This window comes from Lonchura striata, chromosome 14 (genome assembly GCF_050655825.1).
Source record: "Lonchura striata isolate lonStrDom1 chromosome 14, ASM5065582v1, whole genome shotgun sequence".
Lineage (NCBI taxonomy): Eukaryota > Metazoa > Chordata > Aves > Passeriformes > Estrildidae > Lonchura > Lonchura striata.
Window position 1 is genome coordinate 11,452,615 of NC_140716.1, and position 23,174 is coordinate 11,475,788.

The 23,174-nt window shown below is 38.0% G+C and overlaps 1 protein-coding gene across 2 annotated transcripts in view; it reads left to right on the forward strand.

Moving 5' to 3' along the window:
- USP7 (ubiquitin specific peptidase 7) overlaps positions 1-22,085 on the forward strand; it is a 69,991-nt gene extending 47,906 nt beyond the window's left edge. For both annotated transcript variants that reach the window (XM_021539933.4, XM_021539934.4), the window contains 21 exons: positions 747-829; positions 1,773-1,882; positions 2,733-2,889; positions 3,767-3,911; positions 4,555-4,685; positions 5,767-5,901; positions 6,107-6,208; positions 6,884-6,989; positions 7,315-7,407; positions 8,203-8,270; positions 9,187-9,287; positions 10,620-10,773; positions 12,149-12,216; positions 13,257-13,365; positions 13,458-13,535; positions 13,871-13,971; positions 14,560-14,659; positions 15,502-15,621; positions 16,866-16,937; positions 17,872-17,962; positions 20,700-22,085. In XM_021539933.4, the coding sequence (XP_021395608.1) occupies positions 747-829; positions 1,773-1,882; positions 2,733-2,889; positions 3,767-3,911; positions 4,555-4,685; positions 5,767-5,901; positions 6,107-6,208; positions 6,884-6,989; positions 7,315-7,407; positions 8,203-8,270; positions 9,187-9,287; positions 10,620-10,773; positions 12,149-12,216; positions 13,257-13,365; positions 13,458-13,535; positions 13,871-13,971; positions 14,560-14,659; positions 15,502-15,621; positions 16,866-16,937; positions 17,872-17,962; positions 20,700-20,806 (2,231 nt within the window). In that variant the 3' untranslated portion in view covers positions 20,807-22,085. The remainder of the gene's footprint in view (positions 1-746; positions 830-1,772; positions 1,883-2,732; positions 2,890-3,766; positions 3,912-4,554; positions 4,686-5,766; positions 5,902-6,106; positions 6,209-6,883; positions 6,990-7,314; positions 7,408-8,202; positions 8,271-9,186; positions 9,288-10,619; positions 10,774-12,148; positions 12,217-13,256; positions 13,366-13,457; positions 13,536-13,870; positions 13,972-14,559; positions 14,660-15,501; positions 15,622-16,865; positions 16,938-17,871; positions 17,963-20,699) is intronic.
- The last annotated feature ends 1,089 nt before the right edge of the window (positions 22,086-23,174 follow it).

The following is a 23,174-nucleotide window of genomic DNA, read 5'->3' on the forward strand; positions in this document are numbered from 1 at the left end:
GTATGTTGGACAACTTTAGTGCCTCTTGTTTTCAAATGGATTTGTTGGTGCAGAGTGATTGGAAATGTGCTTTAGGACACCTTATTGAAAACATTTTCAATGCAGAGAATGTTTTTGCCTGCATTACATTTCTTTTTCTTTTTTTTTTTCTCCTTACTCCATTTCCTTTCCCTGTTACTTCCTCCCTAATTCTCTCACTGGTATCTTCATAAAACTCTAAGAACTTTAGGAGCTTTCTGGTGTCATAAAACTGTGCCATGGTGATCACAGTGGTATTGTCACTGTAGTTATAATTTAAAGATGAACTTGGATGAAATGGAGTCTTATTTAGATCTGGCCATAGTAACAAGAAAAAAAAAAAAAGAATAAACTACTCAGAACAGCATAACAGTGGTCCCTTGTCATCCCTTTACTGAGCACCTGGGGTATGAGGCATGGAAAGGATGTGTAAGAGTCCAGCAAACAGAGGCATCTGGTTTGATGTTTAACAGTTGGGAAGTGAGGAGCTGTGGCAGACAGCTGTAACTGTATGATTGTAAAATCTACTGGTATTCTTAGCTATGCCTCTGCAATATGGTGCATTTCTTGATGTTAAACAATATAAAACTATGCTTAAAGTAAGGACAGAAATGTTCAAACACAAACTCACCTGTCCAGATATTTCATTTGATTAATGTATTATAGGCTAGAGTAAACGTACATTTTTTTCCTTCTTCTGTACAATTCCCCAATCTTTTTTCATTCAGTTTTTGAGTCCTTCATTGACTACGTTGCAGTGGAGCAGTTGGATGGTGATAACAAGTATGATGCAGGAGAACATGGCTTGCAGGTATTATTTTTTTTAATCTGGTTTTAAATCTTATTTCTTTATCTTTGATAAAATAGCAATGTTCAAAACCCATTCTAGATTTTTATCAAAATATTTTGATGATGGTTCTTCTTAGACAAACCTTTAATATACCACCTCTTATTTGGTGTTAGGTTTCTTAAAATGGAGCTCAGGTTTTACAGCAATTTAATTTGTAGTGAGTTTTATAGGTCCAAGTCTTCCAGTTGCTAGAATGGTTTGCTTTTCCACTGATCTCAAGACTGAGAAGTTATTCCTCTACAAGTAGTCTGTTTTTACATGTGCCAAGTAAAAAAGCAGCATAGCTCTAAAAGTAACTTTGGACAGCTTATGTTTGTATTCCCAGCAAGAACACCAAGTGAACCCATGGAAATTAAACATTTATGTGTGTGCACATGTTTCTGAGCTCTTCAGTTGCACTTTGCTGCACCCACTGGAGTAAGCTGAAGTCCTTTATAAATAATGTTTTACTAAAGCTGATTTCTGCAGCTTTGAAATACCAGGTTTTGTCAGTAATGTTCTACATAGTCTTTAGCAGTTCTTTGGCAGGTATAGCACAGTAGCCAGATCCATGCTGGCAGGATGCAGTGAACATGAAATTCTAAATTAAACAAAAATGATCTTTTGCCTCCATATTCTCCCAATTTTATTTATGCAGGTAACTTGCTCTTAATGAAGTGAGGTGTCCACATATCCTTGCATGAGTGGCCTAAATTTAATTTGAGTTTTCGTGTTACTGGTGTAGCTCATGGGAAGTTGGTGCAGCATTAGGATATTCAAATTGCACCCAAATTTTGAAACATGCTGGTGCACATTGTTGTCAAGTCTATAAAAGTCTATGTGAAGACTGTCTAAAACAAACAAGTATTTTGAGTTGCTAAAAATCTTGCAATTTCAACCCTCTTATTTCCTTTAAAATGTCTAGGAGGCAGAGAAAGGCGTGAAGTTCCTAACACTGCCACCAGTATTACACCTACAGCTCATGAGGTTTATGTATGATCCTCAAACTGACCAAAACATCAAGATAAATGATAGGTAAGTGGGTTGGTTTGGTGTGTGGGTTGGGGTTTTTTGTAGAATTTAGACCTGTGAATGGATTTTAGTAAAAAATAGCTTCCCAAAATCCTGGTTTTGACTAAGCTCCGAGAGGCAAGCATGAGCAGTCACACACAGTGGAGGTCCCCTAAAGGTGCACTGGTTGAATGTTGAAATTCAGAATGACAGATTGAATGTTTGGGAATCCATAGTGATTGTTTTGACCATGAACAGGTGCCTGCATCTTTTAATGGCCTGTGTAGCATTCTTTGTGCAGTGTGTGGCTAGGCTGCCTCCAGAGTAAGCAGGATGAGTAAGGAGTTACCTGCTTGCCCTCCATCTGTTTCCATGGATGGAGGGAGCCATTTGCCTACTCACTGTAAGTAGAGACTGATAATTTCTCGAGGAGATACATGGTTGGTTGTAAACTAAATGTTTATTGCAATTATCTCATTCTCACCAAGGTGAGATATTTCAGAGTAATGTTCCAGTCCAGTGGTAGCTGTGCTAGGGAAGCTGCATTTGTCTGCTAGAAAATAACAGATTTTAAAGCTTTTGCCTTGACACAGTTAATCCAAACCAGCCCTAATTCAGTTGAAGTGCTCTTGCCCTTGTTACTGAAGGCATGCTTTCCTGAGCTGCTTGAAAAGTTTATCTTTATTCCATATTTAAACAGTATAAATTCTGCCACTGTGTGCAGCATGTTCTGGATAGAAGTGGCATTGTAACAGTAACATGTTCAAGTTTTATCCTTTGCTTTAGGAGTACACATAATGTTCCATAATAGTGCCTAATAATTTGTGTTTATCTTAACTACAAATAAAATTGTCTTCATTCTTTTCGAAACTAGGTTTGAATTTCCTGAACAGTTGCCATTAGATGAATTTTTGCAAAAAACAGATCCTAAAGATCCTGCAAATTACATTCTGCATGCAGTTCTAGTACACAGTGGAGATAACCATGGTGGACATTATGTTGTTTACTTAAATCCAAAGGGTGATGGCAAAGTGAGTATTGAAAAGCATCTAAAAGTATTTGTGTGTTGTAAACGCATGCTTGCAGTTTTTATAATGGGCAAATGTTTAGAATTTTCTTCCCCTCAAAGAAGAGTGCATACACACTTAGCTTTTAACAAAAGACTTTTTAACTGAGGAAATCCCTTCACTTGTGTGTATATGTGTTGAAGTTCTGCAATCAGATTTTATCCAGCATTTTTTTTCAGGCTGACTTTGCTGAAGCAAATATGAGTTATTTCCAGTGTTTCTGTGACTCAGAAGTTCAGCATGTTTGTGTATGTCCCACTGTTCCAGGTTTAGGTGACTTGATTGGATCGGACATTTATAGGTCAGGTGCCTCTTCCCTTGAGTTGACTGGTTTTGTGTGTAAATGATTGTTCACAGTAAGAGTAGAAGTCAGATTTTACTGTGAATTTGTTGCTATTTGTAATTTATTCTTAATTGGCTTTATTGGTTTAATTTAAAATTCTATGTATATTGCTTTAAATGTATAAAGAATTACTAGATGTCTTGTGCATCACTGCTTTTTATTTCATTTTACAACAGATAAAGCCAATATTCTGTTTCTTACAGAAATACTAGATATTTGAAGTCTTAACAGAAGCTTATTGGAATAATTATTGTGCTTTTGGTAATCACTGTAAAATGTTCAGTGAATGTTTGATATTTATGGACTTCCTTATGCTGAGCACAAGTAGCAGGTAGCACAAATTATACTGAACTAGATTTCCTTTTAAAAGTCATGCCGCTTGAAGATAATTTTAGTAACTTCAAAGAGCTGAAAGACATGCCAGAAATAGGATTAATTTATCATTCAGGAACATGTTTTTACGTGTAAAATCACCTTTCTGTAAAACTTGCTCGCTAGTGGTGTAAATTCGATGACGACGTTGTGTCGAGGTGCACCAAGGAGGAGGCGATCGAGCACAACTACGGCGGGCACGACGACGACCTGTCCGTGCGGCACTGCACCAACGCCTACATGCTGGTCTACATCAGGGAGTCCAAGCTCAGTACGTGTCCCCCCGTGCTCACAGGGCACTGAGAGCCAGGCAGCAGGGCTGCCTTACCTCTGAACTCTTGGCTGTGGTCCTGAACAGCAGGACCGCCTTATTTACGCTCAGAACGTAGAGATCCCATGGGATCGAACAGCCGTTCTATCACTTTTAGAGAGTATGTGCTGCTCTGGGTCAGCTCTGAGCTCAGTAAGGCACATGCAAAGTGCTTCAACCTTGGCTGATTTTTAGGATGGTGTCATGGTTTGACACTGGCACAATGCTAGTGCATTTATGAAATTGTAATGAGAATAGAGCAAAGCAGGACTTAGTGAACTGACTTGGGTAGTGGAATTAAATCAAATTGATTGTAAATGTGTAGATCTATGTTTTAAAAAGAGAGTGGTGGCAAATATTTTTTTAATTCTGAACTGAATATTTCATTCAAAAGTCTATGATACATATTTCATGGGAGTAGTGCATTTTGGCTTGTCGTAGAAGTGCTTCTTTTGCCAAAGCATGATGATATCAAACCATGTTTTTAAGTGAAAGATGAAGAAAGTTTTTTTTTTTACTTCAAATCAGAAGGAAGTCAAGTGTGTATGAAAAAGAACTTGTTTGATGTAGATCTTGAAATAACATCATAAAATCTGCTTTATAGGTGAAGTTCTGCAGCCTGTCACCGACCATGATATTCCTCAGCAACTTGTAGAAAGGCTACAAGAAGAGAAAAGGATAGAAGCTCAGAAGAGGAAGGAGAGGCAGGAAGCTCACCTCTATATGCAAGTGCAGGTCAGCTTTTGAAACAGATCAAGTCACAACTACTTCACCATGAAAATTTAAAATATTGAACCACCCTGCAGGCAAACCTTGATTTTCCTGCTTTTTTAAATTTTTTTAAAATTTTTTCTTCTGAAGTAGCTTTTGAAAAGAAATTATAATTTTTGTGCTTTTAAGTGTATTTACATATGCAATGAATCGTAATAAAACACACAGTACTGTATGTTATAAACATTTCTGTTTTCTTTAGAATTTATTTTGCTTGTGAATAAAAATAGTAAGTTCAGGTGAAAGGGAAAAGGACCAGGTTATTTCAAATGGCTGCCCTGCCACTGCACTTTTATCTCCTTCAGGAATTATTTTCTAAAATTAGAATGTATCTAGCCATAGGCTGCAGGTCTGGACTATTGCCAAACAGAGCTCATCAAGTAGAAGCAGAAGGAGAGAGTGCTTATATTTGCAATTATCTTTTTGGAAAAGCCAGATGGACTAGATTGTTATGAATTGCCTTAAGGAACCCTGTTTATGGCTCTTTCCAGAGCCCATCTGGCACAGGGAAGTAGAACCCATTTTCCATGTGCCTCCATGTTTCCTTGCCTGTTCTCTCTGGCATTGACAAGCAGAGATACTGGTGAAGTCCAGCTTGTTCTGCCCTGCATTTGCAGAGTTTGCAGTGGGACACGGACAGCATTGCACTATTTGTGCTTCTGGTAACAAAGTGTGCAGGGGAGCTGTGGGAAATACAGGGAGGGGCCTCCTTGCATTGCACCAGTCACAGAATTATGTAGCCTTTTTATTTTTTCCAAGTGCCAGGATTGTTAGAGCATGTTCCAAGACTTGGGATCTAAGAATAACTGGTTTTTAATTGCTCAGGATTTGTAAGAATTAATGTATTTTAATTACTTGCACTGATGAGATTATCAATCATGATTTTTTAATTTCATTGTAATCTGTATTCTTGCAAATTTGCTTCCTGAATATATGAATAGTGTTAGCATTGTGCCAGAGGGCCAGTGAGGTTGCACAGTAAAGCATCCTGGGAAGGTATTACATGGGCTAATTTGAAAAGTAACCTTTAAATATCGTTTTTCAGATAGTGGCAGAGGATCAGTTCTGTGGTCACCAAGGCAATGATATGTATGATGAAGAAAAAGTGAAATACACTGTTTTCAAAGTATTAAAAAACTCCACACTTACAGAATTTGTTCAAAACCTCTCTCAAACAATGGTGAGTTTTCTGTAGCTGAATACCTGCATGTATTTATTGTGTTACATTATGGTTGTTTTATCGCCCTTACCTTCTCCACATCTTGACAGCAATCATAATTTAGACCTTTTAACACAGAAGATCTGTTTGAGTTTAATGAAAACATCTTAGCCTATTTTTCCCATGTTTTGATTTAGTTTCCTGTCACAATTTTTATTTATTTTAGGGATTTCCCCAGGATCAAATCAGATTGTGGCCAATGCAAGCTAGAAGTAATGGAACAAAAAGACCTGCAATGTTAGATAATGAAGCAGATGGCAATAAAACAGTAAGTAGTCACTGAGAGATGATATTAGTTCTGTACCTCTCCTGTGATTCTTAGCTTTCTTGAAGAATATCTAACTTTGAGACATAAGATTTTTCAGGCTTTTACTTTAAGATTAATTTCATTGTATCTGGGAAAGTTTGGTACGTGGGAAAACTTGGTGTTTAGTGGATTATTTGGCATAGGAGGCAGGAGTGTGGTTGGTGCATGATTTTTCTGCTGTGGGAAAAAGATGTAATAATGATTTCTTATGTTAGATTAAAACAAAACTGTCCCTTTGACAAAAGAAGCAAACCCTCTGTATTTAAGGAATTCTGTTGTGTAAAATGTGTCTAAATACTACAGACAACAGAGATTGGTTTCATTGTCCTTTTAATCTAAATTAATGTCCTTGTCATTATAAAGATAGCTGTAGGTAACCTTTTGAAAGATAAAGTGGGTTCATTTTAAGTAAAACATACTGTTACTGCTTCATCAAAGCTTTTGGTAGTTTCATATATATTTTTTTGCCATAATAAATTCCATAAACTTCCTTTAACACAACTTTTTAAAGAAAATTCTCCCATTTATTGTACAATGTCAAAAAGTTCTTGTATCTGATTAAAATGCAGATACCAAGTTATATTAGGGTCTTCAGAGACTTTTTATTTTTTTCTTCTCTCACATCTTTCTATGTAGATGATTGAGCTCAGTGACAATGAGAATCCATGGACAATATTTTTGGAAACAGTAGATCCAGAGATGGCTGCTACTGGAGCAACATTACCCAAATTTGATAAAGATCGTAAGCATATGGGCTAAACATTTCTAAAATACAAAATGCTTTCATTTTGGGTGTATCTCCAAAACTGCTGTGCACTCCTTCTTTCAACTATGTCGTTGATGTATCCATCAAACTACGACAGTGCTGAAATTAGTTTTTCCTTCATTTCTCTTGAAGTGGAAGGCATACTTTGAATGTTTTTAGACTCACTGAATAAATTGCTCCCTATATTTTAAGGGCACCAAATTAATAAAGACATATTTGTTACTGTGTAAATAAAAATGGGTGATTTCCTTCCCCCTCCCTAAGCCTTACTAAAAATTAAATCTTGTTTTTTACTTTGTAGATGATGTAATGTTGTTTCTGAAGATGTATGATCCAAAAACTCGGAGTTTGAATTATTGTGGACATATCTACACCCCTATATCCTGTAAAATACGTGAGTTCTGAATTTCAATTTCATTGTGATCATTGAAGTTTTTAAAGTAGGTTGCATATACTTTAATAATAATTCCATCACTGAAACCAAAAGTAAACTACAGAAACAAATTCTTATTTCACCCAGCACCTGAGAGTTTTCTTCCCTATGTGATGTCAGTGACATTTTCTGCAGGTCTGAGCCTCAAAACCCCACAGGTTGTCAGTTCATTGTTGCTGTACTCACCAGGTGTTACAGCTGTTTCAGACCTGTTGTGAAGCTTTGGGATTTGATACTTCCCTCCCAATAGCTTTTCATGTAACTCTTCTAGAACCTTTCTCCATGGCAGCCTGAGCAGCTGCTCAGCCTGAATTACGTGTGAGCCTTGATTTTCATATAGGGTCCATTTAAGGAATTCAGCAAATACCCACTGAGTAAAAATATTTTAGTTTTTCATGTTGAATGTCTCATTTTGTTAATTTATACATATTTTTAAATTCGGTATTTTAGCTGTTTCTTTTTTTTTTTTTTTTTAAAGATACTAAACCTTTTTTCTGGGGAAGAAGCAGTGTTATTTAATATCTTGGATTTTCAATGAACTTGCAGATATTTTTGTTGTTCAAGTGAAGTGGAAAGGAACCATAAATGTGTGTCTGGTTGAATGTCAACAAGGGAAACTTAACGTGTGGAAGGCTGTTTCTTAGGCATTGTAGAACCATATACCCAGGGTAAAGAAAGGGATTCTCTCCTTTCTGTGGTTGGTCTCTCTAGCAATTAGTGCTACACATTTCACAGTCCTTCTTTTTTCTCCAACAGGTGACTTGCTTCCAGTTATGTGTGAGAGAGCAGGATTTCCACAAGAAACTAACCTTATCCTCTATGAGGTTTGGATTGATAGACTTTTTGTAACTTTTTTGTCTTTTGCATGCTGTAAAGGAGAAAAAGACTAATTCATTTAAAAAGTTGCTCATAACAATTGTAATTTATAAATTATCAGCACTGTAATCTGTAACTTTGAAGTCTACAGTGCTGCAAAAGAGTAGCAGCAGAGTTAATTTCAAAACAGATTTTATATTAAACAGATAAAAGTGTAAATCTTTAAAACCAAAAGAACTATCTCCATGAGGTCCTATGTGAGCAGCTTTGTTGTGCTGAGCCTGTGCTGCTGAGTCAGAGAAGCTAATGCTGCTGACATTACTGGCCATTGTGTTTCCAGTGCCCACCTTAGTGAAGTTGAGAAAATGTTGCATCTTTTCCTTCTTTCCCCAGGCCAAAGTCAGTAAACAAAATCCTTAGTCTGCTGTGCTGTTTCTGCACAAATACACAAGCAGTGAATCTTCATAACTGCTACATTTATTGAGTGCTGATGATGCAGATCTGGCCAAGAGACAAAGTGCTTGCCAGAGTAAGAAGAAGGAATTGTGTTTTTGTTGCAATTTCTGGTAGCAGTCCTGCTGCTCTCTCTGGTGGTTCCAGGGCAGCACACACACTGCCATCCTAAAAAGCAGAACTGTACTCCTTGCTCTGGGCAGGCCAGGGTTACAGTGCCATTCCAGTTTGTTTACACAGGTTCTTTTATCCCTGGGTCAGCCCAGAGATCAGCAAGTATAAATATGTAATATGCATATAGATATTTAATAATACATACATTAGATTTGTATAGATACATAGCTATCCACTTGTTTCAGTTGAAAGGATGTATAGGTTACCTTCTTTGATTTCTTCACTATTGGTGACTTATTTGTGACCTTTATTTTTGTCTTTTATTCTGTGATCAATAATTTTTGTTCTTTACTGCAGGAAGTTAAACCCAATTTAACAGAAAGGATTCAAGACTATGATGTATCTCTTGATAAAGCTCTTGATGAACTCATGGATGGTGACATCATAGTGTTTCAAAAGTAGGTATTTTAAAGGGGCATCTTATTGCAATTATATCACGTGGTTCACTTTGAAAGCTGAACTTCCTTTTAGCTTTCTTACCAAGAGCTAAATATTACATTCCAATAGTCGATGTGTTCTCGGCAGTTCACATTTGTTTATTCCAAGGGGAAATGTGTAAATATCAGTGGAATTTGAGTATCGTGTGCCACATTAAAGGTGTCCTTCTAATTTAGAAAACCAATAATCTAAAATAGCTCATAATATTACCAGAGTGTGTTCAACAATGCATCTGATTTGTGCAGCTTTGTACTGGAGCCACTGTAATGCAGACATGGAAGAGCCTTCCAGCATTTCAGATACCGTGGCCACTGGACAAGGCTCTTGGAGCTCTTTCAGCCCAGAACCACACTGAACTGCTTTCCCTTTTTGCCTCTCCCTTGTGCTCACAGTCAGGTCCTTACTGGTCTGCAGTGATGAGATGCTCCTAGTTTGCCTGAGCACGAGCCACTCTTAGGTGTACTGGTGCTTCAGCTGGAGATTTGGCAAAAGGGGAGCTCCTGCATCTTGTATCCAATAAAGGGATCTTTCATAAGCTTGGCAGGGCTATAAATCAGCATTTCTATGCTCTCACTCCTGATGGTCACACCCAACTGTGTTGCTCTGTTTCTCTCCATGAGCTGACAGTGGGTGGAAGCCAGCTAGTCTATCTTCAGCACTCTTACCCCAGATTATGTGAGATGAATGTATTTCTCATGTCATGCCTTGGAACTCGCATTCCCAGTTGACCCAGTTGGTGTTATGCACCCTTGGCTGGCTGCTGACTCCTGGGTAAGTGCACAGCTTGTACCCTGGTGCTATTTCTCTGCAGAGAAGTTGGGGTACCAGTCAGGAGTGACCCACACCAGCCCCTGTGCCCACTGTTCTGCCTCTCTGTGCCAAGGAACGCTGTCCATCCGTCCTCTGTGCAAAGCACTTGATACAGAGGTTCATGGAAAGCCGTGCAGCAGTAGTGCAGACACACAGGGATGTGCCAGGGTGGGAGGGAGGGACAGCTCCTGCTGCAGTGGTGCTGCAGTGGTGCTGTGAAGCCACAGGAGCCCAGCAGGGCCGGGCTGCCAGGGGAGCAGCAGGGCAGGCGAGGGCCCTGCAGCGCACAGACACGCCGGGCTCTGGGTCACTGCTGACTGCACCGGTCGGTGTGCCAGTGGTGGCTCTTGCAAAAGGTTTCCAAACTTCATCTCTGTATCTCTCCACTGTTGCTGACTTACTGTAGAACATGTTTTTAAAGCCCCAACTGCCTGTGTAACAATGTGATGTATAATGGTGTCATCATTTGTTTGCTTTTGTAGGGATGACCCAGAAAATGATAACAGTGAGCTCCCGACAGCTAAGGAATACTTCCGAGACCTCTATCACCGTGTGGATGTCATTTTCTGTGATAAAACCATCCCCAATGACCCAGGCTTTGTTGTTACTTTATCCAATAGGATGAATTACTTTCAGGCATGTGTCCTGTTTCTCTTTTGTTTCATTTTTTGGAGAGTAACTTTTGCACTAGTTCACAAATGCATTATACATACTTTTCTAAAAGTTCTTACACTGTCCATATGCATTTTTTGCATCGTGTACATTTCGTTTTCAATGAAAAATTTAAGGAAGCCACTAAGACTTTTGAGAAAAAAATACTATAAACCCCACAGTTTTATTAATAATGAGTTATTTGATAATTGGATTCTTTCAGAATGGTAGACCATTCTGTTCTGTCAGGGAAATTATATTCTCATTAAATTATGCATTTGCTTTCAAAGTCGCATGTAAAACTTGCTTAACTGATTTGGCCATTAAAAGGAAAACACCTTGGGAATCTAGTGATTACCTATTTTGTGCCTGTAATATCAACAACAATATTTATTTTGTAGACCGAGCTGTATTGCTTTCTTTACACTGTGATGTTTAATACACAGTGACACTAACAGATCAGACCTGGTGTGTTGAAGATGTCTTGGGGTGTTTAGATGAGGAAAACTGGACATGGAAACATAAGAAAAAAAACTGAAATAAAGTTGGTCTGATCTGTTGAGACTGAGTAGATTTGACTCCCTGCAGTTCTCCTGCAATTGATTTTGTCAATGTCAAAAAAAAATTACTTAAAACCACATAGTTTTATTTTCTGTCCCCAAAGGCAGAAACTTTGAGCATCTGCATACATAGGAAAAGTCAGGGATGAGTTTTGCTATACTATACATCATTTGATTTTAGGCCAATTGCTCCCTCTTACTTTTTTTTCACTTGAAGTGTAAGGTTTGTATGGTTTGAGGTTTTTTGGTAAGGCAAAACCAGAATGCCCCTGCCTTTTGTGAGGCAGTGATGTAAAGTGTACTCATGGGAATAATGTAGTGTTATTACTCACCAAGCTAACTAACTTGGAGTGTATTAAAGGAGTGGGAATCTTCAAAGTAAGTCTTACTATTTCCCTTATACTATAACTTAAAAAAAAAAAAAGAAAATAAACAAAACAAAACAAAAAAAAGCCCCCCCCCCAAAAAAAACCACCACAAAACAACAGCAAAAAGCAACCCAACAAAAACAAGCAAATAAGAAGGGAGCAATTTCTGTGGCTTTAGTGGCATTTTGACAACAGTAACATACTATAATAAAACAGTTTCCTCTTTTTTTTTCCTTAGAATATCTTATTTTGTGTCAAGTGTTCAGAAGCTAACAATGCTAGTTTATTTAGCCTTGGGGAGGTAGGCATAGTGGGTTCTTTCAGAATTCCAGTAGCATAATGTTCCTGTCATGGAATGAATGACTGTATGATTGTAGAGCAATGTCATAACTGTGTGAAACAATTCAGAACTTACCAAATATTTATTTTCAGGTTGCAAAGACAGTTGCTCAGAGACTTAACACGGATCCAATGCTATTACAATTTTTCAAGTCCCAAGGGTAAGACAAATTCCTTAGTATTCTGTGTCTAAGCTGTTCCTCAAAAATTAGCCTTTTCCAGGTCATTAACTAATTCTCTACCAGTAAGGTGTTACCTTTCTGGCAAGCACAGCAGGTTGCTTTGACAGTTGAAGTCTTGCAATGTCTGTCTCTAGAGCCTCAAAGAATTGCATGTTTTAGAAGAGTTCTGGTAAATGTCATTTTAAAAATCATTAATTACTTCAAAGCCTGATGCTGTGGGATAAATTGCTAAGCTAATGCAAGTGCTGTTTCAGTGAATGCAGATTTCTAGACTGGAGGAGAGCAGAAACAAGTGCACATAAAAGCAATATTCTTGCTGATTTAAAGTTTAAATGCAGGAGGTACTTCACTGAATTCTCCCCTCCTCCCTCAAAGTCTGCAAATGAGGTTTTATGAAGATGACTACAATCTAACAAGTTCTCAGATGCTCAAAGGGATATTTCTGGTTAAAGTGGTGGTTTTGCACATGTTTGTGTAAAACTAGGTTTGAATCTGTATAAAACTAGAGCAGAAAGTAGTGTTTGTGCTTCAGGAATAATGTACACACAAAACTTACAGCTCTCTGTATTCATGGAGTGTAGATGCTCTGTAGTTACCTGAGGCTATCTCCCTTCATCATCAGTGAGAATTTGAGTAGCTGTTTGTAGTTTCCAGTGCTGTGGTCATTGTGGAATTTGCTGTGTCATATGGCTCCACAAATTAACCTTTCACAATCTAAAGCATGTGCTGCTATGCCAGTAATTCCAGAGGAATGTAGGTCTGCCAGCCTGCAGCACTGACATCAGTGAGCTTGTAAACATCCAGCAGAGTTAACACACACCCTGAATGGTTTTCTGTTCCCGCAGCCCAGCTGTGTTTAAATATCACTAAAGTTCTGTGTGCTGTGCTGCTTAGGCTGTCATAACAATTATGTGAAACTTGAAGCCAGTAATAAAAATGTTTTTGGTGCTTCAATTTACTGAGCAGTAATGAATTTTGAAGAGATGGATTTTAAGAACATGTTTTCTTTCCTTTTGTAGTTATAGGGATGGCCCTGGTAATCCTCTTAGACATAATTATGAAGGTACTCTAAGAGATCTTCTGCAGTTCTTCAAGCCTAGGCAACCAAAAAAACTCTACTATCAACAGGTAAGAGTCTTTTCTTTTCACTGGGGTGAGTTACAAAAATAATTCTGCCCTATTCAAAGTATGCCTAAAGTGTTTTTCTTTTCTTTCTTAAGCTCAAAATGAAGATAACTGATTTTGAAAACAGAAGAAGTTTTAAATGCATATGGCTAAATAGCCAGTTTAGGGAAGAGGTGAGTGAAGCCATTACACACTTGCTGTTATTTCTGTGTCAGAGCTGGTATGGCTGTGGTTATGGATCTACCCCTGAGTAACACAGAAATAGAACAAAGTTGTACATGATGTAAAAAAGATCTAACAAAACAACAGCAAAAAAAAAACCCAAAGAGCACAAAAAAATGTAAAAAAAATCAGATCTTTAAACAAAAATTTTGAAGATTACATAGATGTTGATTTAAGTTGTCTTTTCAAGATGAGTGATTAAGAGGAACAATTCAGTTGTTCTGTGCTTTAGTGGTTGTTTACTTTTTCAGATTTTCTAATGATTTTTGTGTTTCAAATTCCACAGGAAATAACAGTATATCCAGATAAGCATGGGTGTGTGCGGGACCTGTTAGAAGAATGTAAAAAAGTTGTAGAACTCTCTGAAAAAGGTTCAGGGAAATTAAGGTAAAGCTTGAAGACAATGTTTTCTTCTATGTGATCATGTAGATTTTATGCAGCAAAGCATCTGTAGAATTTAAAATACTGTAGAAACCATTATTAATAGATGAAATGTGATATTGTGTTAAAAGCTTCCAGATTGCCACTGTTAAGGGTTCTTCTTAGCTATAAATACAATTTTTACACAGTTATTACATTTTTATGTGTTTAATAAAGTTACATCCTTGAGTTTCATCAATTGCACTTGTTAGTCATGAGTTATTCTTTCAAATCCAAGCATTTCATGCTATTCACTTCTCAGGAGTTACAGGGGTTAAAAGTGAGGTTATTTAAAGAGGATATATAAGATAATCTCCACTAGAAACCTATATTTTGTAATGGCACATCTTGGCTTTTTGCCATGAGCCAGAAATAATTTAACCTCTTATGGCTTTACTGCTTAATTTTTACTAAAGTTTGAATTTAAAATTTTATAAATACAATAGCAGCATCCATTTACATTCTACACTAATCTCTCAAGATTTGAGAAAGAAATGTTGCATTGAATTTTTTTTTATTCCCTTCTTAAAAATGCTTTTCCTGTTTATCTTTAAGGCTGCTAGAAATTGTAAGTTACAAAATAATCGGTGTCCATCAGGAGGATGAGCTGTTAGAGTGTTTGTCACCTGCAACAAGTCGAACGTTTCGAATAGAGGTAAGTTGTGCTTGTCTTTGAGAAGCTTTGAAACCTGACTTGGAGAGAGAAAACTCTTTCAACTGGTAATTTTATTTTTCTGGGTGCTGATCTTCAAATGCTGTGATGTTTGTATCAAGACTACATGATGATATTTATGCATTTTTAAAGAGAATGCTTTTTAAAAGATACTCCTTTGTTCTATCTGCTTCCCTACAATGGTTTCATTATTTGATTTTTACATATGTTTTTATAACAATGCATGAAGACTTTTCAAGAGCCTGTCCAAAGGACATTTAATGTCTTGCCAGAATGCCAAGGTTTGTTTGAGAGTTCATGATAGAAATGTTTATGCTTAGAATCACTTTTGTACTCTAATATTCTAGAAGGTTTTGTTTCCTTTTCTGTTACACTTGAGGTTCTTGAAGCAAATTTGATATTTAACACGTGATTTTTTTTTCCTAAACATCTCATCATTTAGATCTGCTAACTTGCCTCAAAGATCAGAAATGAAAAAAAAGTTTCCAGTATAAAGTGTAATGAGGAGCTGGCAAGAGACTGTGTTACTGTCAGCTAGTTCTGCACTGATAGAAGATTTCTTGTCAAAAAGCCTTTCAGGGAAGCCAGGAGAATATTTCCTGAGTAGGGGAAGCTGAAGTGCTGTCATGCCAGGGATGAGGGACTCTGGTAAAAGACTCTGTCAAACAACACGGCTCTTTTAATTGTTTTTGAATAGAATTGTTTTAAATCAGTAGCAATACATCAATAATGCTTTCAGTTTCTTAATAACTAGAAAAATAACTTCAAAACTTTAGTTTATTTTTGTGGAAGTTTAGCTGATTGGAGTCTCTGTCTGGATCTAGGAAATTCCTCTGGACCAGGTAGATATAGATAAAGAGAATGAGATGCTAATCACAGTGGCACATTTCCACAAAGAGGTTTTTGGGACATTTGGAATTCCATTCTTGCTGAGGATACACCAGGTACAGTATGCCTCCCTTTTTCTCCCTGTGGGATTATACTGATGATGTTTCCTTTAAGTACTGTTGAAGAAATGCATTAATGTAAGAAGTGTGTAGGAAAATACAGCTCATGTATCAAAGGTTCTGCCCCGTCTGTGCCTTTTTGTGGTTAAATTTCCCAGCTCAGTTCCTGTTGCATATCCAGGTTGTTCAGTGTTTCAGCGAGCCTGTGCAACACCTAAAAAGCTGTCACTTGGCAGCAGCTGTCATCCCCTGCCCCTTGCAGAATCCCCCAACAAACCAGAACCCTAATTCCAGCAGCACTTGAGTAACTGCAGTGCAGAGTTGTTGGCCAAAGTGGCCCTGCCATGGTTGGCCAAAGTGGCCCTGTTCTCACTGAGACAGGATTATGGAAAATGGGGTTGCTTTCTCCATCACTTTGAGATGACTTTGCATCTCATCCTTTCTGTAACTTGATGTGCTTTATCTTCTAGGGCTGAAAGTTGGTACAAGAACAAAAGCTAATTTTGAAAGCTTAATTTAAATTCTCAAGCTTTTCCTGTGGTGCTGTTCTAGCTGAATGTCACCCTGATTCTCTTAATATCAAAATGTATTTCTGGAAGCAGTTAGCCATTTCCTTCTAAGCTTTTTCTGGTTCATGTATGTTACTTTGTATGAAAACTACCTACTTTAAAAATTTTGGAATGAGAAATATGTCCGTGTCTCTCTACCTCTAAAACTCTAAAATTATAATTTTACTAATTTCCATTTTTTTGATGAAAGAGTAAAACTTTTTTGGTGGAAACCATTTGTTCTGCATTTCCTTGACGTGGCAGTTAATATGTATTATTCTTCTTTAAGTTGACATTATCTGTCACTTTTTTGGGCACTTTACATAGCATGCAGAAACACAGTACAAAAAGTAGCAACAAGCTTAGCAAGAATATGGGGGTTTTTTTATAAATTCCTATTTTCTAATTTTGCTACTTAACTTTAACCTGACTTGGACACATCAGTGGCAGTGCCTGGCCAATTTATGGGGCAGTTTGAATAATGATAAATCAGTAAGACTTAAAGTTCCTGAAGGTAGAGCAAATTGCCTGCTGTTGTTTCATATTGTAGAGAATGATGTTGACACTTGTGTAATTTTGTAAATAACAGACATTGAGGCAATCTATTTCAACGAAGCTTAAAGCAGGAAATACTAACAGCTTCCCTTTTTTTCCCTAGATTTTTTGACATTAAAATCTTGTTGTAATTATTAGGGTGAACACTTCAGAGAGGTTATGAAGCGGATTCAGACAATGCTGGACATACAAGAAAAAGAATTTGAAAAGGTAATATCAGATTGAGAGAGATTTTATTGCTGGCTGTAAACTCTAAATGAGTTTATTGTTGTAGGTTGGAACACCCCAGACCTGGGATAAGTGTGAATTTTGTGTGATAGAACAGCTGCTTGACTAAAATAATGCTTTTCCTAGGACTAATTAGTTGGGATGGGTAGAATCAGTATTTCTGTACTACATCAAGAGAGATATTCTGGAAAACATTACAGTAACCCAGAAAAGTGTAGCTGGTGTGGGACCTTTAGGAGCCACCCCCACATCACATTCTATTCAGAGCAGAACGTGACTCAGTCAGGTTGTGCAGGGCTTTTTAGTTGCAATTTGTAAACTCCCAAGGGTGGGAATTGTGCCCTGTTCTGGACACTGTGTTTTAGAATATTTCCACTATCACTGGGAAAGCTTTGCTTTCCTTGCACATAATCAGAATGTTTCATTTTGCAACTTGTGGAGGTCACCTCTGTGCAGCTTTTTGAGAAGAGCCTGTTCCTGTGCCCATCCTTCAGATGGTGGAAAACTTCCTGTCAGCCTTTTCTTCTCTGGGCTAAACAGAATCCATTTCCCAGAGGTTCCTGAATGCCAGGTTCCCTGCCAGTCCTCACCAGGTCTCACTGGACTGTTACTGCACTTGCTGCAGTTTGTTGCCCTGTCTTTTTCCCTGGAGGGCTTGAACCTGGACGCAGTATTCCAGGATCTGAGTTCATGATTTTCTGTGCATTTATTTTGTCCTGTTATCCAGGTTGTTGATGAGGTTTTAACTAGGATTGGCCTTTCCAATTCTAATCCTGAAGGTGAAAGTTATAAGTTGAAGTTACAAGTTTTCTACTTATAACCAGCTGCAAGTTAGACTGTGAACTAGGCTTGAAGACTTAATTTTAATGTCATATCCTACCACTTGGTTTTTGAGGGTTTTTTTTTCTTTGTATAGTTTAAATTTGCCATTGTAATGATGGGCCGACACCAGTATCTCAACGAAGATGAGTATGAAGTGAACTTGAAAGATTTTGAGTCCCAACCTGGTAAGTTACTAGACAACCTCACTTTTCTTTTGGCCTGCTGAAGTTGCTCTGCCAGTTGTTATGATGTGTTCATCCTTAACTCAGGATGCAGAAAGAGTTTGTTCTTTTTGTGTGACTTACCTTAGATGTAGTGACCAAGCAAGTATTTATATACATCAGTGTGCACACTCGGCAGTGTTACATGAACGTGTTAGTCCAAGAATATGTATTTTATAGGCATTTAGATAAATAATCTTTCCTTTTGAGTTAAAAGATTGTATGTGAATGACCAAATGGGTGCAGTGTCAGTATAACACACTTTACAGCATCAGTTACATGTTGTCTTTATTGTCCATCTACCCCCTTGCATATTTGATTCTTATGGAAAAATAATTCTTGTTTATTCTTGATATCTTCAAGGAATCTGAAGATTCTAACAAGAATCTTAAACATGTCAGTTAGATGTTGTTTATATTTTTTTTCCCCTAAGAAATGATTCACCAAGGAGCAAATAAAGCTCCATTCTGAATTTGTCTCTGGATGGGCTGCCATCTTGTTTACTTGACTGACATTTAAACCTCTATTTTCTTAGACATTTATGTGTTGGAGAAACCAGGTTAATCCTTCAGGAGTTCCACCCCAGGAGTGTTTTCATAGCCATAGAATGGGTTGGGCTGGGAGGTGCCTTAAAGACCATCCAATTCCACCCTGCTGCCATGGATGCCACACACCAAACCAGTCTCTCAGGGCCCCATCAGACCTGGCCTTGGACACTTCCAGGGGTGGGACAGCTACAGCTCCTCTGGGCAAACTGCACCAGTGCTTCTAAATCCAAATCCCTCCTTTTCCTCTTTGGAGAGTTTTGTTTGGGAATGGCACCTTTGGATCCACAGTCAGGGATCCATTGAAACCCTTGAATTCATTGGGGTTTCTTCTCCCAGCTTAGCTGTGTTCCTCTCTGAGTTGCACAGATTTGCTGCAGTTCTCTTTTTCTGACAATTAGGAATTCTGATTTTCATTTGTAGGTTTAGCTAGGGTCAAGCTTTCTCCAGTTTTTCCCAGCTGTGCTCTGGATTGATGTAACAGCTGTAAAGAAATCCTGTAACTGTCCATTTATTTCAAAACCTGCAGAGTTAGACCTGTGTTATTTGAGAGCACTTGCAGGAGCCTAGCAGTCCTTTTGCTGTGTGTGTAGCACAGGCAGGCTCGTGGCTTGCCAGAGCTGTGGGTGCCTGCAGCTGCACAAGTCACCCCAGAGCCCAGGAGTGTGGCACTGCAGGACCTCTCTGTGCATCACTTGTGAAGGGTCTCTGGGTGGTCAGCTTGGAGCTGGACATTTCTCCACAGACAGATAAACTCTACCCAGTGTGCTCAGAGCAGGCAGAGTCCTGATTTTATTCTGGGAGTCATCCCTCTTGGGTCAGGGAGGGGGGGCAACAGTCTGGAATGAACTGCTGGGTTTGGTGAGCAAGGCAGAGCCAGTGGTGCCAAAACAGCTTGAAAAACCGACCAGGTCAAAGGCACAGAAATGTCAGAATGTGGAAGAGGGAGAACTTCAACTGTTTGTAGGAATTGTAAGGCCTGTGACAGCAAAATGTTTTAATTTGATTGTTCATTGAATTCACCCCTGTGATAGAATATACTTTGATGGAATTAATGTCTACAAATGCCAAATTTTAACACACACTACACTGATGGAACCAAAGCTGGGGCATTGTCCTGTTTGATTGGCATAGCTGATGTCAGTAGTGTCCCTCTGCTGTTGCCAAGGTACACTAACTCTAGCTGTGACTGTGCTGGCACCAACCATGTAGGATCTATTTTTTTCTTTGGAATCATTCAAATTCTCCCACTAAGATTGGCAGTTCTCTTTTAATTTGATATTGACCACTGTGTCACACAAGGAAAAAAAAAAAATTAATCATTTTGTTTGAAGAAAATTTATCACAAAATGCAGATGCAGGCAACCAACAAGGTCATGTGTTTTATGCTTTAGTGGTTGCAGCTGATGGCTTTGAATATAGAATGTACTTCCCTTGCTGGGGGCCTCTTTAGTTTCTGCCTTTATCATTTCACTTCAAAGAGCATTGGATGCTCTGCATTGAGAACGTCTTAAAGGAGAATTTCTCCCATTTGCAAAAAGTATGTGGACTGTGTTTTTCATTAAATCTAGCAGTAGAATAAATAATATTGGGTTGAACAAATGAAAAAAATCTGTATATTTTCTTTGCAATCTAAGTGACTAGGGTTTTTTCTTAGAAAATAAAGAGGAGGGTCAGTTTCATGAATTCTTAATTAGCATTACTTGCTTTTTACATGAATTAAAGAGGTATTCCCAGTTAAACCAGGTGATAGGAATAGCAGGGATTATGGCAAATACTGTTGGTTGTCATATTTCAATGGCACATCCCCCCTGTTTGAAACAGGCTCAGCACTTTGGTGAAAGCTGGTACTGTGATGTGCCTCTGGCCATAACAGTGATTATCTTGCTTTAACACACCCTTCACTGCTGTAAAGTCCTGGAGGTGACTGAAGAAGAGAAAAAGCAGGTGCCTGCTGCAGAAGGAGCTGGGGAATGAATGTGCTGTTGGAAGGAAAACCTTGCCCCTCTGGCTGTGGGGCTGCTCTGCACTCCTCTGCTCTCCCTGTGGTTCCCAGCACTCTGTGGGCAGGCACACAGGACTAGTTTGTGTAATGGAAACATTTTCCCAATTTAGTCTTAAAACTTCATTATGTTTTTTTCTCTTTTCTTTTCTAGGCAACATGTCTCATCCAAGGCCATGGCTAGGGCTTGACCATTTCAATAAAGCCCCAAAGAGAAGTCGCTACACTTACCTTGAAAAAGCTATTAAAATCCATAACTGACTTACTTAACCAGATTGTCAAGGCAAGGGACAAAAATAAGTGTGTGTGTGCACCTTTTTAACAACTGTAGAACTTTGGTACACGTGCACTATATCTGAAGTCTTCAGCAAGAGGATTTGCTGCTGATGTTAATTTTATTTTGTTGAGGCTGTTCAGTTTGGCTTCTCTGTATCTATTGACTGCCCTTTTTGAGCAAAAATGAAGGTGTTTTTATAAAAGCTTGGATGCCAATGAGAGTTATTTTATGGTAAACGTAATGCAAGGCAATTGTCAGCATAATGAGGGAAGAGTTTAGTAGAACAGTTGACATTGGCAAAATTATTTGTCTGTAGTACGTTTATAGATGGCATAAGCTGACTGGCTGCCCTTCCCGTGTGGTGTTCACATCACTGCAGCTAGTAAGTCTTATGTTTAGACTCACATCAGATTTATTTCCTTCAGTTATACTTTAAATGACATTTTTGTGCATTTGTAAATGCAAAAGAAAAACTCACATCATCAATAAATAGCAATCTCTACTTTATTGTGTACATTGTTGGCACTTATTCGGGATTTTTGTCTCCTCCAGCTTCATAGAATCTTTTTTAATAAACTAGTTTTCATTTAATTTAGTCAATACTTTGCATCCTGTTTTACCAAGTGGATGCCCCGAGTCCTAAAAACAGATATTTGGGTCTTTATGTGAAATTTCCAACCATTGAGGAATACCGTTGCGATTGATTATGCCATCTTCTGGCAAATAGAATGACACTCAAAAGTTGGCAAAAGCAAGTGAAAAGATTATAAATATCATTAATTTAGTTACCATGGGAAGAGATGGGGAAAACACAAGAACTAGCCTTTTAGCACAGAGGGCATGCTCACTAGTGTTTAGTAAGCTGTTGACTTTGTATAAAAAAGGAGGAAAAAAAATGAAAAAAAGAAGAAAAAAAAAACCGAAAAAAGCAATTGTATATTTAATGAATGAACATGTACAATTTAACACTTGGAGGTTAATTTTATTGGGTGAGTCTGCAAGTGAATTTCACTGATGTTGATATTCATTGTGTGTAGTTTTATTTCAGTCCCCAGACTGCTTCCTTTTCTTTGGAGCTAATGCCAGCCGCGTGTCTAGTTTTGAGTGCAGTAAAGATAGAATCAGCAATTCACACTTAATTTTACATTTTTTTCCAGTATTTTATTTTGTTTCTGTAGCCGCAGTGTACAACTCCTCTTCCTGTATATTGCCTTTTTTTGCTGGAAAATGTTGTATGTTGAATAAAATTTTCTATAAAATTTTTTTCGATGAGTGATGACATGGACATTGAAGAAGATTTCTCCTCTCCTTGGAAATAGAGTTTTGGGAAATGTTTTCATTCATGAGATTTTGCTAAAGGTGTGGTTTTCTTTTTCCTTAAGTGTTGACAATTGTATAATCCTCATTCATTGTTTTGGGGAAACTTTGTGGGAGTTTCTGTTTAATAGTTTTGGGGTTTGGAGGTTTTTGTGGGGTTTGGTTTTTTTATGTTCTAACTAGTCACATTTGAGCTTAACAAATAAAAGATTTTCCAGGAAAGGAGCCATGTACAAAAAAGACAAATGGAAAAATTATTTTATTAGTTTGTTTGTAAAGCTTGTACTAGAGTCTTTGTGATAGACTGGACTCTGCCTGCCTGTACAAAATTTTGTGGTCCAGGTTCTCAAGTCTAATATTATAAATGGTGTAAAGTGAAATCTGGAGTCTCTAAAGGTAAGGTGTCTTCATAGAGTGATAGATTCCCTCTGTAATGTGTTTCCTGTATTCATAACCAAAACAGAAGGTGCAAGTTCTAGGAATGTTTGATTCTCTTTTTAGTTTGTATCTTGCAGTGCTTTTAACTGTCTCTTATTTCCAGTCAAGGCAAACTAGTTGTTTACTTTTGTTTTGCTGTCTGTGTGTGTAGGTTAGCATAGAGGGAAGTGCTTAACTGGCATGCCTTAAGTGGAGAAAGCTTTCCTTTGCTTTGCATTTCCATCAGGCTGGGGAGAGTTGCACCATCCCAGCGAGTTTTAACTGGTACTTGGATTGTCTCTACAGGCTTTCAGTAAATGTCAGGATTTGTTTCCAAACTGTTTCTGTGAGTCAGAGGCTCTGGTCAGCAGTAGTAAGCCCTAATTATATTTAGTGTTGTTTAGACTGATATAAAATTGAGCTTGTATCTGAATGTCACTAAGTTTTCATATTCATTTATGGGATGGTGGCAGCTTTTAGGGACTATCTCAAGAAACACAATCCTTCCTATTTCAGAAGAAAAAGCCACTAACAGTAGATTTTGGTGGCAGCTTTTAGGGACTATCTCAAGAAACACAATCCTTCCTATTTCAGAAGAAAAAGCCACTAACAGTAGAT